Genomic DNA, 16,227 nt, shown 5'->3' with positions numbered 1-16,227 from the left:
AGTCGAAACCCAGCCTCACGACTTACTCACTGAACGACTCTGGGCAAATGATTTCTCTCTCTCTGCTTTAGTGTCCGTGTCTATAAAATATCTGTTATCTCCTAGGGTTGTGACGATTAAATGGGAAGATGCACTCAAAGCGCTTAGCACAGCAGGTGGCAGTTACTAGTGGTGGCTACTGAGCCATGTCACAGAACATGGCAGGATGAGGAGCTCCAGGAATCGGTCTGTTCACTGCAGCAACCATTAAGCTGGCAAAGACTGTCAGAGTGAACTTTCTCAATACTCTAGGATCTAAAAAAACAAAAAACAAAAAAGCCTTCCAGCTATTAGAGGAATGCTTAATGAGGAAAGAGGCTGCTAAATTTTGACATTTAAGAAAATCTCTCAGGTCGCTGACTGAGCTCTGAGATAACAGGAGAGAGCGGTCAGTGACCACACTCAGTAAGGAATGCGGTCTGCACACCATAGTTGGGAAAAGTCCCTAAGCAAATGGACGGTGGCCCTCAGCAAGCAGCAGCCTGTCCTGGAGGGGAGGCAGAGCCTGATTCCCAGAGTCACCACGTTTTAGCCTTCAACATGTCTGGGGTTCAACAATAAAAAAAGACCTGCAAGTAGGAAAAGTGTGTCCTATTCGCAGGGAAGAAGAAATTGACAGAAACCGTCCCAGAGGAAGGCGACTTACTAGATATTGGCATCTTGGAATTTAGGTAATTATTAGAACTTTGCTGCTTATTACCAGGGTATTACTGGAAATCCCATGCTTTCTGTTGGTTTTACATTGTATTATGAATACTATAAATATTTTTCCCATTTCTTAATGGAAATTACCATTAAGGAAAAAATGACCAGTTTGTACTTGAGGAGAAGTAAAATTGGGAAAACTTTATACCCTTAGATCTGACTTTGAAAGCATACACACTCTCACCATTCTATTAATTTTTTTAATGTTCATATACATGAATAAAATTAGACAGCATGTTATACTTTAATCACTCATTAAAGACTTATATTTGAATTTAACACATTATTTTTGTTTGAAGTGTAGCTTATTTGGTAAGACATAGGAAATAATGTCTTTATACTGTCATATTTACCTATGGTTGTTTGCTCAGACATGGTACATTCCTGTTTTCTAGTCCTTCATGTACTACTGGTGTGGCCAATAATATCAGGGCTATTCCTTTTTCCTTTCCTTGTTGGGTGACATGAGGCACAGAAGCTCTGTGTAAGCTGAGTGGGTTTGATCAGAACTCTGAGGTCATCTTGAAAGTGAAGAAAGGTTGTTCCCACAGAGATTCAGGTATGGAGGAATCATTTGGCAGTGAACAGAAGTTTACATTGGCTGCGGAATTGGCTGTTAGCATGTGAAACCGAGAGCCAGAATTCCAGGTTACACCCAGACTAGGTCTAAGTAGTCAACAAAAAGCCTAATTTGTGTCATGAGAGACACAATTGAACATCTGTTGATGTTCACCAGTTGAACATCTGTGTGCCCCAAATCCACCAGTGAATGGACTAACTACCCTCCACCAAGTGACACCCAGATCTCTGTTTTGGTCCAAAGCAATGGTAGTAGAGTTGCCCATTTGAGGATGTAAAGTCTTCATTCACATGCCTGTCAGAGCACTGGTTTAGAACTGAACATAGGAGGATATGGTAGAGGCAGGAGCAACTGTTTTTCAGCTTCCTTCTAGGAGAGGAGTTTGCTGGTGAGAAACACTAGCAGGATCTGAATGGCACTTGTGATGGGGCAGAGGAAGGTTCTGTTGGCCAAGCTGGTTGTCCTTGGGACTGGGTATGGGGTTGTCCTGGCTGTGAAGAAGTGTCTTGTCATTGGGGTTGGGTGTGCGGTTGTTGTGGTTGTGGAGAGGTATTTTCTTGTTGCAGTTGAGTGTGGAGTTGTTCTTGTTGTGTAGATGTGTCCTGTTGTTGAGGTAGGGTGTGGGTTTGTCCTGGTTGTAGAGATCTGGGAAGTAGTTGTGTCTGGAAAACAAAACAAAACAAAACAAAACAAAACAAAACAATGGCATCAGAACTTGATTTGGGGGGCACTGGAGAAAGGAGGCCAATCTGATGGAACACTAGAGCCAGAGTTCATGAGCAAACTTCCATCAACACTTTTTAGTGGCTAAGTGTATGTAGAGGAGTAGGAAAACCAGGGAGTATAGAACGTCAAGGAAGAAAAAATAAGTAAGAAACATTCTCTACCCTTAAGGTCTACACAATCCTACAGGGGAAGGAGTTTATATAACCACTGAATTTGTTGTTGGGTGGGTACTCTGTCCTCAAATGTCTTCATGTCCTTAATGTTCTATTAGATCAGTCAGTGCAAATATGATCCAGAATGGCAAAATTATATATTTTTTTCTTGCTAATTTCAAAGGTTGCATATAATACTTATGAGAATTAGATATCAGGGCGCCTGGCCTGGGTGGCTCAGTTAGTTAAGAGTCTGCCTTTGACTCAGGTCATGCTCCCAGGGTCCTGGGATCAAGCTCTGTGTCGGGCTCCCTGCTCAGTGGGGTACCTGCTTCTCCCTCTCCCTCTACGTGCTACTTCCCCTGCTTGTGCTCTCTCTCTGTCAAATGAATAAATAAAATCTTAAAAAACAAAACTAGTATCATCGAGACCTGAGGACGGCTACCCCTGCTCTAAAGCAAGTGCCCAGAAGCCCTGTTCAAACCCTGGAATCTCTGTGATTTCAGAGGCACTTCTCATTCTTCTGTGCAGGGATCTGACCACTCTTTGGTTCTCTGAGGTTGCCTTCCAGAGAAGCAGAGATAACCAGGCCCTCTGGGTAGTCTGATCTTGGAAAAACTGGAGCCTTTTTAATGATGCCTCCAAGGGTCTGTGGATCAAAGAGGACTATATGGAAGAAGAAAAAAAAAAGGGAGAAGTCCCGTGATTTGCTCAGGCTCAGGCACTCTCCCCTGGTGGGAGGGTACCCTCCAATTACAAGGCACTGTGTTTTATCTCTTAGTGTTTCCCAGGGCAGATGTTTCTGCAGTATCCCACTGAACCACAAGGTCTGAACACAACCGCTTGCTTCCTTCCTTCCTCTCTTCCTCCCTCCCTCCCCTCTTTTCTTTTTTCTTTTCTTTCTTTTCTTCTTTCCTTCTAAGCTGGATTTTATTAATGTGGAGCCAAGGAATTCTGATTAGAAGCAAACACTTTTTTCTTTCTTTCTTAGCATTTACATGAGTGTTCATCTTGAAAATGTCCTTCAGGAGGAAAATAACACCCCAGTCTTTTCATAGAGGGCAACAACCAAGGAAGCGATGAAGGCACTCATGTAATAGATTCCTTAGACAGAGTCACTTTGAAATTTGTTGTTGTAAATAGATATCCCTTGTTCCCACATTTGCAATGTATGGCCGGCAGGAAGATGGGTCGCGTACTACATGTATTTCAGTGTTGGGGAACCCCCAAGGAAGACCTGTTATCTAAACACTGAGAAGGACTAATGCTTCTTGTTCTTGGTTGAACTTCGTATTTAAAAATTTCATTAAGAATGAAAGATTGTCTTTATAGTTTTGATGTAAGTCTAAGAAAAGTGGAAAAAAGCATAAGATATAGACCACGAGTCCTAATTTCTCCATTTACTTTCTGTGTGTCTTCGGGCAAGTTACCTATCTTTCCTGCACCTCAATTTCTTGAATTTGTTTTAGCTCCCTAGAAGGAGGTAAGAGAGAAGGAAGAGGACAGAGAAGGCAAGAGAAGGACGAGGAGCTTCAGGATGGCTGGAAGTTGGGGACGACAGCCTATTAAAGGTCAGTGGAAATCCTTGGTGGTGGCCAGAGGCCACTCTAAGAACTAAGGAAAGTATGAGCATTTCTATACTCTCAAGCCCTCTTTGTGCAAATCTTTACCCCTTTCCTTGAGTCCTTTGGTTAGAGTCTGCTATACCTAGGAAGGCATTGTGCAAGTGGGAATGCATTGTGGAAATTAAACAAAGAGCTGATTTTCCTATCCATCTGTGTGGCATTGGACATAATGGCTTCCAAGGAAGCAGGAATCTGGAGCCACAGGTGGCTGTGAGAATTAAAGGCCCCTGGGAGTTTGCAAAAATCTTGGGAATGGCTTTTGTTTCCCAGAGGCATAGGATAAGGGGTCACACTGTCTTCTGTAGGTCTCAGGTGTTGGGGAACTCAACTGACATCTGGATACCACATGATTAGAAGAGTCTTTTAAGGCACCCACCGTCTAATTTTCCATGCTGACCGAGTCACTGCCAGATGTGTAAATAGGCCACAGAGGAACTTACCTTTTCTTCCTAGTTGCAGAGAAGAAAATGTAGCCGTATCATAGAAATTAATACTGAAGGCTCTGTGGAGGGCAAATCAATGAGAGATAATGGTGAGGCCCTCCACTGTGGAATTCACAAGTCTAGCTCCCTTTTCTGCCTTCCCAGGGGATCCTGACCTTGGTGTTCTCTACAGCACCGCCAGCCGATCATTACTGATCTGGCGTATATTGTCTTGACTAAGATTCTCCACGGTCTTGCTCCAGTTAAGCTCTTGTCCGTTCCCCACCCCACTGACTTCAGCACCCTGAACTCCCCACAAGCTGGAATGCACTTCTGGTCATTGTTCAAGCCAGTCCTCCCTGTGATCTCCATCCTGGTCCCATCTGCCCAGATACTCCACAGTAACTTCTGTGAAGTCATTTCTCCATGTTGTCATTCCCAGACAGAGCCCCGTTAGAGAGACATGCCCCGTGACTGCATAGCTTTGCTGTGAACCAGTCCCGCCATGAGAGGGCTCCTTGAGGGCAGGTTCTGTCGTCAGCAATGCCTGACACATAGTAAGTGCTTAATGTTTATTAAGTGGTCTGTACAGCTAGGTGTGTTGTTCGGTCAGTGGTCCCATTATCAACCCGTCTCCTGTTCAGAAGTTCAACAGTTAACTAATGAGTGTGCGCCACATGCCAGTCACCATGCTTGGTGCTGAGGGGACAGTGGTGAACGAGACAGGCATGGTTCTTACCCTTGTTGCACTTTACAGTCTCTTCAGAGAAACAGACTTGCACCAAAACAATAAACAAGTTAAATAATTGATCGCAGTTGTGACGTGTTGTGACAAAGCAGTGGAAGTTATGAGAGTGCAAACAGGGAGCTGGAGCCTGATCTGGGGGTTTAGGGAATGCTTTCTTGAGGAATTGATACTCAACTTCTGCAGTTATTTCTGTAGGGGCCTTGCCTCCCCAAAACTCATTGTGGAGCCCCGTGGACAGGGGCCTCTTCACCTCTCACTGTGCCCTACCCAGCTGCTCTCCGTACCCCCATCATATGTGCTGCTCCCCTCCCCGTGTCAGGAGTGGGTACCAAGGCTGAACAAGCAGAGAGGCCAGTGCAGGATAGGAGGGGTCTGCAGACCACACTTTTGGTGGGAATGTGCTGTTTCTGTGGCAGGTTGTTACCGTTGGGCCTTTTATCTGTTGTTGCATGGAGTGTGGAGGCTTTAATGAGGTGAGAGGAAAGCAAAGTCGTTGCCCTGATTAGCTTTGGCCGACTTCTAAGACACTGCTGTCTTCGGGAGGCTGGAATGCAGCAGCTCCCTTGGATTTTTACTCTGGGAAGTCGCGGTGGGCACAGTCACCTCTCCAGAACCAGCTAAGTCTGACCAGGCCCCAAGATGGCAGGAGAAGGCAGGATGGCTTGATGGCATCAGAACCACCAATGTCCACAGAGACTTGGTGGCTGTTCACTAAGGGGACACCACCAGGGGCCACGGCCTGATGGTCAGACCTGCCCTTTCAATACAAGTGGCAGTCTGAAAGTGTGAGGGCCTCTTGACATGGGCTCCCGAGGTAACTTGGATAACGTCATTAGCTGAGAAGAAGGCCTTTCTGTTAAAGTGTAATGCAAGCCCCCATGTGGCCTCACCTCACAGTCTGAGGGTGTCCATTTTGTGTGACATTAGAAAGCCAGTTTTATGACACAGTCATCACATGTGGCATTTCCAAAATGAAAGTGTGTTTAAAAAAATGATTCTCTGGAATTTGAAGCAAACAGCGTGCCCAGTGACAATGATTCTTTGCTTCACCAACTTTAGTCAGGCTCCAGAACCTTCTTCTAGGCCTGTCTGTGCACTTCCTTGTAAAATCCGGTTTTAGTGAGAACCCTGCTAAATCAGTTCAGCAAGTACCTCCCACCGTGTACCCCTAATACCTAGTTCTTCGTCTTCTCCCACCCCCCGGGAATATCTGACGGCCCTGGCCTGCCTTCTGCAAGAATCCTGTTAGGTCAGTTTAGCCAGAAGCCCCCCTCACAGGCCTTATTGTTTCTTCTCAGTGATCCCACCCTGCTCCATGGCTATAAATTCCCACTTGCCTGTGATGTATTCAGAACTGAACTTGGTTCTATCCTGAGGTCTCTTTTCTCCTGTTGCAACAGTCCCAAATAAAGTGTTTTCATGTGTTTGCTTGTTTGGTTTTAACCACTGTACAGCTATAGTTTTCTTTAACACTAGAGCTATCTTTGTCTCTGTTGCGCCTGCCTGGGAGTGGGGGGGAGGGGGAAGGAGTGTGTGTGTGTGTCTGCGCGCGTGTGGGAACTCCTGCAGGTAGAAGGACAGAGTAGTGAGGCAGAAAGGAGTGCAGCTACTAAATTCCCCACATCATGCCTGGAGTGCATTTTGAGTCATCCAAGGTCAGTGTGAAACTGTGTAAACCCCGTCTGCGCTTGTACAAGCCCAAAGCAGATCACACACGGGTAGGTTCTTACTGTAGCGTGACTGTGGTTATGTTCGTCGAGTTAGGAGATACCCAGTTTGCCATGAAGATCTGGTCCCTCTGGTTATCCAGGCGATACAGGGCGCTGTTGCGGCAAACCTCGTCTGCTTTCTCCCAGAGGCCCAGTGAGTTGTTGTTCGCATCCACGGCTCGCAGGACCACAGAGCTAATGCTGGCATTCACGGGAACCCATACTAGGAGGGAAGGGCAGGGAACCAGTCAGCCATTTGTGCAGTCAGAAGGGGGATGAGGGTCATGAAATCAAACTTTAGCAGGAAAAAGGAAGTTACAAATAGTGTTGTACACACGGTATGATCCTATCTTAAATGTGGTTGCAGACAAAGGTCTGGAAGGAAATACAAGATATTAACTATGGTGATTTCTTGGTAGTGGGATTATCAATTATTTTTATTTTCTTCCTTGTGCGTTTTTGTTTTCCACATTTTCTCCAGTAAATGGTAAACAAAAGAAGACCTGTTCTCTGGCCCTGGTTTTGCTGTAGAACAGAGGTGAGATCCTGGCTGTCTCTTAACCTCCAGAGCCAGGTTCCTGTGCACCAGATAAAGGGGATGGGCTGTTCTGCCCTTCTCTCAGGGGGAGAGCAGGGTGGGGAGAGGCGGGGTTGTTGCCTGGGAAGGGGTCAAGTGGGCCCACTGGGCAGTGTGTCATGACATTAGGCACCCTTAGTGCCAAGTTAAAGCAGAGCCCAGTCTTGGTCCCAGAATCACTGATTCCCTTGGTCTCTGTTGTTGAATGTGAGGGAAGGGGTGTGGTCTCTGAGCCCCTGTCCAATAATGCTAGGGTTTCCTGGCCTTCCCCAGTCACGTAATTCTTCCCTGTTGACCTAGCATAGGATATACTCACAGGGAGCGCACTGACACTTGCCGATTCTAGCATTCTGATGTGTGACAGGGAGCGTACTTCAAGATGATATTTCAGCCTGTCCATTCCCTTCCTTAAAAGAGCCCTTCTGGGAGAATTTCTCAGTGCTAAAGTGTTATTCTCCAGGGCCCTGTCAGCCACCCCAAATCCTTTCAGAGGTTTCTCTGTACAAAGCAAAGCAAGTCAAGCATGTGGCACAATAGGATCAGACAGTCCTACTGGATAAGAATTCTAGCTCTCACATTTAGGAGAGAGTCAGTTCCTCTCTCAGCCTCGGTTTCCTTACTGTTCATCACTCGCTCTGCAAATAATTATGGAATGCTGACTCTACACCAGGTCTATTCCTGGGTCTGAGGATGAGGACAGTAGCCCTCATGATACGGAGGTCATAGTACCTTATCTACAAGGTTCCTGGGAAAAGCACAGAGAGTGTAAGACTTTCAACACATGATGGGTGTTGGATGAATTGTGATTGTTATTTATTTTTTTTTTTTTTAGCACAAAACATTTCTGTTCTGTTGTTTTGGCCAATCAGGGTAGGCTGAGCCAAACCCCACTGGCCTGACTCGCCCACTGAGAACCTGACTGTTTTAAATGTGTGCACGATAGTGAGGAGGGTGGTGCTCAGCAATGGTATCCTGAGATCGTACCAAGTCTGTCAGTTCTCCCATGGGAAAGCTCTTGTCTCTGCTGTTACTTCTGCTCTCCCTCTCTCACACTGGCTTCCCGCCTCTGTCCTTCCCTCCTAGGCATCTGTAACCTGGCTTTCTGGCCTCCACCTTCCCTCTTCAGGCTGCAGCCAGATCACATTCCACATACAGCTCTTCTGTGAGGACAAAGTACTCTCCCAAACCTTTCAAGCACCCATCTTTCTAGACGACCTAAAGATTTCTGCTTTTACATTTTTACTTCTGTTGATTACAGTACCCAACACATGGCTTTTATGACCCTCCTAACTTGGCTCACTGTGCTTTTGCACTCCTGCTCTAGGCACAGCCAACCCTCCTCTGGTTCTGCAGGTACAACTGGCCCATACCTGTCCCTGGCCTTTGTTCATGTCTGGAACCCTGCCTTCTCATCACACATCCCATCCCTGCTTACTCTCCAGGACCTTACCTATGTTCCACCTCTGGCCCAGTCCAGCCCTCTCTTCCTCTCATTCCTGAAACATTTACATTTGTTCCTATAGAGTTGAGTAGTTAATTACATTCTGGCTTGTTCTCTGTACTGTGGTTTCTTCCATGTCAGTATCTGGCCAGCCCAATGCTGGGGACTTGGAGGGCCCTAAATAACTACTCATTGATTTAAAAAGTTGTGCACTCAAAAATGAACTATTGGGACTTCATCAAGATCAAAAGCTTTTGCACAGCAAAGGAAACAGTCAACAAACCAAAAGACAACAGACAGAATGGGAGAAGACATTTGCAAATGACATATTGGATGAAGGGCTAGTATCCAAAATCTATAAAGAGCTTATCAAACTCAACATCCAAAGAAGAAATAATCCAATCAAGAAATGGGCAGAGGACATGAACAGACATTTCTACAAAAAAAAAAAAAAGACATCCAGATGGCCAACAGACACATGAAAAAGTGCTCCACATCACTTGGTATCAGGGAAATACAAATCAAAACCACAGTGAGATACCACCTCACACCAGTTAGAATGGCTAAAATTAACGTCAGGAAATGACAGATGTTGGTGAGGATGCTGAGAAAGAGGAACCCTTCTACACTATTGGTGGGAATGCAAGCTGGTATAGCCACTCTGGAAAACAGCATAGAGGTTCCTCAAAAAGTTGAAAATAGAGCTACCCTATGACCCTTCAATTGCACTACTGGGTATTTACCTTAAAGATACAAATGTAGTGATCTGAAGGGGCACATGTACCCCAATGTTTATAGCAGCAGTGTCCACAATAGCCAAATTATGGAAAGAACCTAGATGTCCATCAACTGATGAATGAATAAAGAAGATGTGAGATATATATATATATATACACACACACACACACATATATATACACACACATACATACATATACACACACACAATGGAATACTATACAGCCATCAAAACCCCCAAATCCTGCCATTTGTAACAAAGTGGATGGAACTAGAGGGTATTATGCTAAGTGAAATAAGTCAATCAGAGAAAGACAATTATCATATGATATCTCTGATATGAGGAATTTAAGAGGCAGGGCAGGGGGTCATGGGGGGGTAGGGAGGGAAAAAATAAAATAAGGTGGGACTGAGGAGGGAGACAAAGCATAAGAGACTCTTAAACTTAGGAAACAAACTGAGGGTTGCTGGGGCTTGGGGTGGGGGTAAGGATAGGGTGGCTGGGTTATGGACATTGGAGAGGGCATGTGCTATGATGAGTGCTGTAAATTGTGTAAGCCTGAGGATTCACAGACCTTTACCCCTGAAGCAAATAATACATTATATGTTAATTAAAAAAATAGTTGTACATCCAGTGCTGGACAGTGCCCTTAAAGATGAAGGTTCAGGCAAAAAGGCAAGCACCTTTTATCACTCTTGCCCATGGAGGCAGATATATACCCAGCACAATCTTAATGTAAATGTCACTGCATCATGGGTTTCTTTCATTGGTACCAAGACAGACCCAGAGAACCTCTTCTAATGTTAACCTGCCTGAGCTGCATGTGTGCTATAGGACATTCCAACCCATTTATACATGACTTACCAATGTTGACACAAACCCTGAAATTTAAAAAACTTTAAAATCAAAATAAGGAGAAGTGGTTGGCCTTTGTTGGTCTTTACCAAGTCTTCTCAAAAGTCCTGAGTCCCAGTGCAATCCTGCAATGACACTCTCATGAGGAAAACATGGAGCCTGTTGTGTAATCCTGGGTGTGGAGTCTGGCACTTCACATCTCTGTGAGCGTAGGATTTTGACTCTCAGCTTAAATAATTCACATAGTGATTTGGTTTATCATGGAGTTTTAGCACATATCTGCTCTGAGATGAAGTGGGGTAAAGTTTGGAGAAATGCCTGGCACGAAATAGGTGTTCAATGAACCGGAGTTCCTCTCCTCCTTCCCCTTTCTCTCTGTTCTACCCAACATCTCGGCAAATGTTCGATTTCCCCCTCACCCAGCATACTCCCTTTCAAGGGGTCTTACGGATCCTCTCTTGACTGTTTGTTCTCCTGCCTTGCTACTTTCAGAAGAACCCCAGTCTACATATCTCCACCCAGCATTTTCACGAGATAGTTTTCTTTTTCTTCCATGTCAACAGCAAAATCCCTCACCTTGTGATAAGTTATCTTAAGTGTGGGGTCTTGATCTCTTTTGTAGCAGTCCCTCGACCCCCCAGGTCCTTCCCCATGTGCAGGGTCACACATATGCCTTCCTGTCCTCATCTCGAATTGTAAGTTTATCCTCCCTGTTTTGGGAGGACAAGGACTGAGGGAGTAGGATACAATGATCTGAGTCACAGCTGAGGCCCTTAGTGACAGTCCCCATGAAAAAAGAGAAAAGGACAAGCTGGGACAAGCGTGTGAAGGCAGACCATCGTCATTCTCCCGCTGAAGTCTGGAATCTGTGGTTCATGGGTGTGGACATCACCTAGGTACTCTCTGCAGAATTTGGTTAGAGTTCTAGGAGGGCAGGACGACATAGTAATGAGACAGCAGGCTCTGAAGCTGGACATCCTGGCTGAACAGAGCTGGACAAATCTTGGCTGTTACTTAGGTTCAGAGATTAGCAAGGCTATCCACGATGGCCTTGGGTAAAACTTTAACTTCCCGATGCTGCGATTCTCATCTGGGAAGATAATAATAGCATTTACCCTTAGAACAGCACCCAGCATGTAGTAAGAAGTCCTAGCTTTCATTACTGTGAGGGTTATAGAATGCAGTGGTTAAGGACTGGGTGTCTGAAGCTACACTGCTCAGGTTCATGTTCCGGCTCCATCCTGTAAGTAGCTGTGACCTGAGGAAGTGACTAACACCTCTACCTCTGTTTTCTCATCTGTGAAATGGGAATGGTCATGGTATGTTATCTGCCTAACATGTTGTGAGATCTAAATGAATGAATACATATAAACCACCATATTAAATGTTGTTTTTATGAAAGTAATCAGAAAGTACCTTTTTTGACTTATAGTTTTGGCTGATCCAAAACAGAATATTTGTTAAATGTTCCTATGTACCTTGAAGAAAAGCACTGGACTGGGAAGGAAAGACCAAGATTCAGGAGCCGGTTCTGCCCCTTAATAGCAGGGGAGCCCTGACCTGTAACCTAACTTTTCTCAGCTACAGGCTGCTTATCATAAACAAGGTGGGAGAGTAGCACTCTCTCTGCCTAGCTCACTAGGGTTTCCACCCACACACCAAAGGCAAACAGTGCCTCCCGGTGTTGTGCAATGTACTATCATCCATGGTGGCATTGTTTTATCAAATGAATGTGAACAGACCACACATTGTGATGCACTTATTACCCCTGAAAACAATAAAAACACCCACTCTATTTAAGTCTGAGAACTTTCCACAGGTGTGCTCTTGCTGGGGCTGTTAACCTGGGTGTCAGGACTTAATGACTCCTGGCTCCGGTTTGCACAAAGAACAGGGAGGAAACAGTCCCACCCGACCAACTCTCTCACACATATTCTCTTTCTGTTTCTGCCCCCACTTCCCATCTGGGTCAAAAACATGTTTTGTGTGATTGAGAGCGGGAGTGGAGGGGTGTGCTCTGAAATGCAGTTAATTCCCCTCAGAAGACAAAGGACAACAAAAAGAATGGCTTCTCCTCACCTGTGTAGTTTGTGTTGCTTTCATAGACATCTGAATTGGCCATGATGCCTTGGCCAGTGGTGATGACCTCACTGAAGAGGACGCAGTTGTCAATGTCGTCTGCAGAGCTGGCAGAAGAACACAGTAGCCCGCAGCATAGAAACAGCCAGAGTGGCAGCAACATGGAGCTGAGGACTGCCATGGTCTTGACTTGTTTGGAAACTGCTGGTCCCGGTGCTGGGTAATACCTACAACTCAACTGTTTTTATGCTCCAGGGCTGGAGCTTCTGCGTTGAGGTCACACATGCAAATCTCCTTCCCACACCTCCCCAACATGAACTGGTGTCGGAAATTCGGCCCAGGATATCAGTAGGGTGACTCACCCCGTACTCGTCAGCATGACCCTTTACTGAGTCCAGTTTTGCTCAAGAAGGGGAAGGTATTGATCATGGTTCTATTTTGCATCTCATTCATCTCAGCCTCTGCTATTTGAAGAAAGCTGTTGAGAAAAGGCTTAGCACTGGCAAAGGAAAATTCAGAGTTGAGTAATCATCACATACCTGCCCCATTTAGAAGCTCCACACTTCTCTGTAGGGAATTCAGGCATAAAAGCTCTGTTTTCTTGGAATAGTACATATCATTTTCTGGCTCCCCTTTATTGAACATGTTTCCAATCCCAGTTATTTTTGTGATTAGCATAAAACTAGGAAGACTGTGCTTTTGGATTTATATTTATTTTCTGGAAAGAAATAGCTTTGGTCCGCCTTATTCCTGACACATTCCTACATAGTGCTATAGCACAAGGAAACTACTAAAAAATCAGAAAATATGTTTTCTTATATCTCTCTAATGATCTTTAGGATTTATTCATTGAAGGAGTACTACGTAAGTAGAAAGGAAACCAGAAAAAAGTAGAATCAAATCAAGATGATATTTATATATGTTTTTTCTTTTTTCTTTTTTTTTTTTTAAGATTTTATTTATTTATTTGACAGACAGAGATCACAAGTAGGCAGAGAGTCAGGCAGAGAGAGAGAAAGGGAAGCAGGCTCCCTTCTGAGCAGACAGCCCGATGCGGGGCTCCATCCCAGAACCCTGGGATCATGACCTGAGCCGAAAGCAGAGGCTTTAACCCACTGAGCCACCCAGGTGCCCCTATATATGTTTTTTCAAGAGAAGTACTCACAGACTGGTAGAGCTAGGACCTCTGAAAAATATCCTCCAGAAAAGCAGTGAGAACACTAGCAAAAAACAGTCAAAATCAACTTTTTCTTAACTCTTGAAATTAACCAAAGGCTTACAAAAATATGAGGAACATTTGTTTAAGAAAAATGGCTGGATCTCCTTGAGCACAAAGAACATTGTGGCATTTTAACTTGGCTTATTTACATCCCTTTCACCACACCTCTGTACTAGCCTTAGAAACCAACAGCCTTGGGCAACCCCCTTGGGTCCCCTCCCTCTTTGGGAGCTTTGTACTATCAATTTACTATTACTCTATAAACATTAAAGAAAAAAAAAAGAAGTCAACAGCCTTGCCACTATGGGAGCCATGTAGACTGGCAAATGAGTAGCAAATGAAAGGGGACAGAGTATGGGGCGCCTGGGTGGCTCAGTGGGTTAAAGCCTCTGCCGTTGGCTCAGGTCATGATCCCAGGGTCCTGGGATTGAGCCCCACATCGGGCTCTCTGCTCAGTGGGGAGCTTGCTTCCTCCTCTCTCTCTGCCTGCCTCTCTGACTACTTGTGATCTCTGTCTGTCAAATAAATAAATAAAATCTTTAAAAAAAAAAAAAAAAAAAGGAAGGGGACAGAGTAGGCTTGGAGCTTTCCAAAAGCCTCATTTCCAGAGAACTGTCACTGTGTGACTTGTCTAGAAATTGCCTATGGATCTGAATTCTCAGATTTTATTAGTTGCCCACCAAGTGAACTGAGCAGGGACATCAGTGGCTGCATGATAAAGAAAATAGACTTCACGGAATTAATTTATAAAAGTCACTAAACAGACACCAGCAGCAGCAACAACGAACAATAATAACCCATGGAAAATACAACAAACCCTAAGAGGGAGGGGTATCGCATACCCAGAATGATCACATTGTATTTTTTAAAAGTCCAGTTTTCAACAAAAAATTACAAGACATGGAAAGGAACAAGAAAGTATGGTCAGTACACAGGAACATACCTCCCAGCCAATAGAAACTGTCCTTGAGGAGGCTTAGATATTAGACTTAGAGATGTTGTCTCAAGTATTATAAATATAGTCAAAGAAATAAAATAAACCATGTCTAAAGAGTGAAATGAAAGTATGAGAATAATGTCTTACCCAATAAAGAATATTAATAAGGAGATAAAAATGATTGAAAAAAAGAAATTCTGCTGTGGGAAAGTATGATAACTGAAATGAAAATTTTTGTAGAAGGGCTTACCAACAGATTTTAACTAGCAAGAGAAAGTATCAGTAAACTTGAAGATATTCAATAAAAATATCAAATAAATTTAACAAAAGAAATGTAAGACTTATATATCGAAAACTATAACACAAGACCCAGAGTAGCCAAAATGGTCTTGAAAAAACAATAACAACAAAGTTGGAAGACTCTTGCTAACTACAATTTCAGAACTTGCTACTAAGCTATAGTAAGATAGCACTGTACTGGCATAAGGACAGACATGTATAGATCAATGGAATAGAGTTGAGAGTCCAGAAATAAATCAGTTGATAATCAACTGATTTTTGACAGGGGTGCCAAGACAGTTTGATGGGGAAAGAATAATTTTTTCAACAAATGATGCTGGAACACTGGATATTCTCATGCAGAAGAATGAAATTGAACCCCTAACTCATACTGTCTAGAAAATTAACTTCAAATTAGCATTCAAATCAAGAAAGTAAAAAGACTATCCCAATGATGGGAGAAAATATTTGCAAATTGTCTATCTAATAAGGGCCTAGTACCCAGAATATATAAAGAACACTTAAAACTCAACAATAAAAAGACAAGTATCCTAATTTAAAAATGGGCAATGAGTACTTTCTCCAAAGAAAAGGTACAAAGGCCAAAGAGCACATGAAAAGATGTTCTTCATTATTATTAGGAAAATGCAAATAAAACTACAAAGAGATACCACTCTATAGCCAGGAGGATGGCTAAAAGACAAATCACAAGTGTTGGCAAGGATTTGGAAAAATTGTAACCCTCATGTATTGCCAGGGGAGAGGTAACCAATTTGGAAAACAGTTTGGCAATTCTTCAAAAAATTAAACACAATTACTATTTTATGACCCAGAAACTCCATTCTTAGGTATATACTCAAGAGAATTGAAAACATTGACCACACAAAAACTTGTACATGAATGTTTATAGGAGCATTATTCCTAAAGCCAAAGGATGGAGACAACCTAAGTGTCCATTAACTCTTGAATGGATACCCAAGTATGGTATATCCAACAATGGAATTCTATTCAGCTATAAAAAAGGACTGAGGTACTGATAGGTGCTACAACATGGATGAGTCTTGAAAACATTATGCTAAGTGAAAGATGCCAGACTCAAAAGACCACATAATGTGTGAAAGCCCTTCTGTGAAATATCTAGAAGAGACAAACTAATAGAGACCCAAGTATTTTCTGAGGACAGGGGTTGGGGGGCAGCAGGAGGGTACGGGGATGGGGGAGACAGGAAGAATGTGAAGTGACTGCTTATTGGTTTGGGGTTTCTTTTGGGGGTGATGGAAGTGCCCTGGGAATTAGATGGTTGTGACAGTTTTGTAATTGTGTGAATATACTAAAACCCACCAAATTGAATTTTATGGTATGGGAATGTATCTCAGTAAAAATGTTTATTTACAT

The 16,227-nt window shown here is 43.7% G+C and overlaps 1 protein-coding gene across 1 annotated transcript; it reads right to left on the bottom strand.

Moving 5' to 3' along the window:
- Nucleotides 1-1,693: 1,693 nt before the first annotated feature.
- On the bottom strand, nucleotides 1,694-12,578 carry LOC111153690 (placenta expressed transcript 1). The gene is made up of 4 exons (XM_022512840.1): nucleotides 12,398-12,578; nucleotides 6,728-6,929; nucleotides 4,268-4,329; nucleotides 1,694-1,986 (listed from the first exon to the last, which is right to left on the bottom strand). The coding sequence occupies exons 1-4, from the start codon at nucleotides 12,576-12,578 to the stop codon at nucleotides 1,694-1,696; spliced, it is 738 nt and encodes a 245-aa protein (XP_022368548.1).
- Between the last annotated feature and the right edge of the window lie 3,649 nt (nucleotides 12,579-16,227).

The sequence above is a fragment of the Enhydra lutris genome, unplaced genomic scaffold, assembly GCF_002288905.1.
Source record: "Enhydra lutris kenyoni isolate GAN:26980312 unplaced genomic scaffold, ASM228890v2 scaffoldscaffold34, whole genome shotgun sequence".
Classification (NCBI taxonomy): Eukaryota; Metazoa; Chordata; class Mammalia; order Carnivora; family Mustelidae; genus Enhydra; species Enhydra lutris.
Note: the sequence above shows the minus strand (reverse complement) of the source record. Positions and strands in the feature narration are given on the sequence as shown.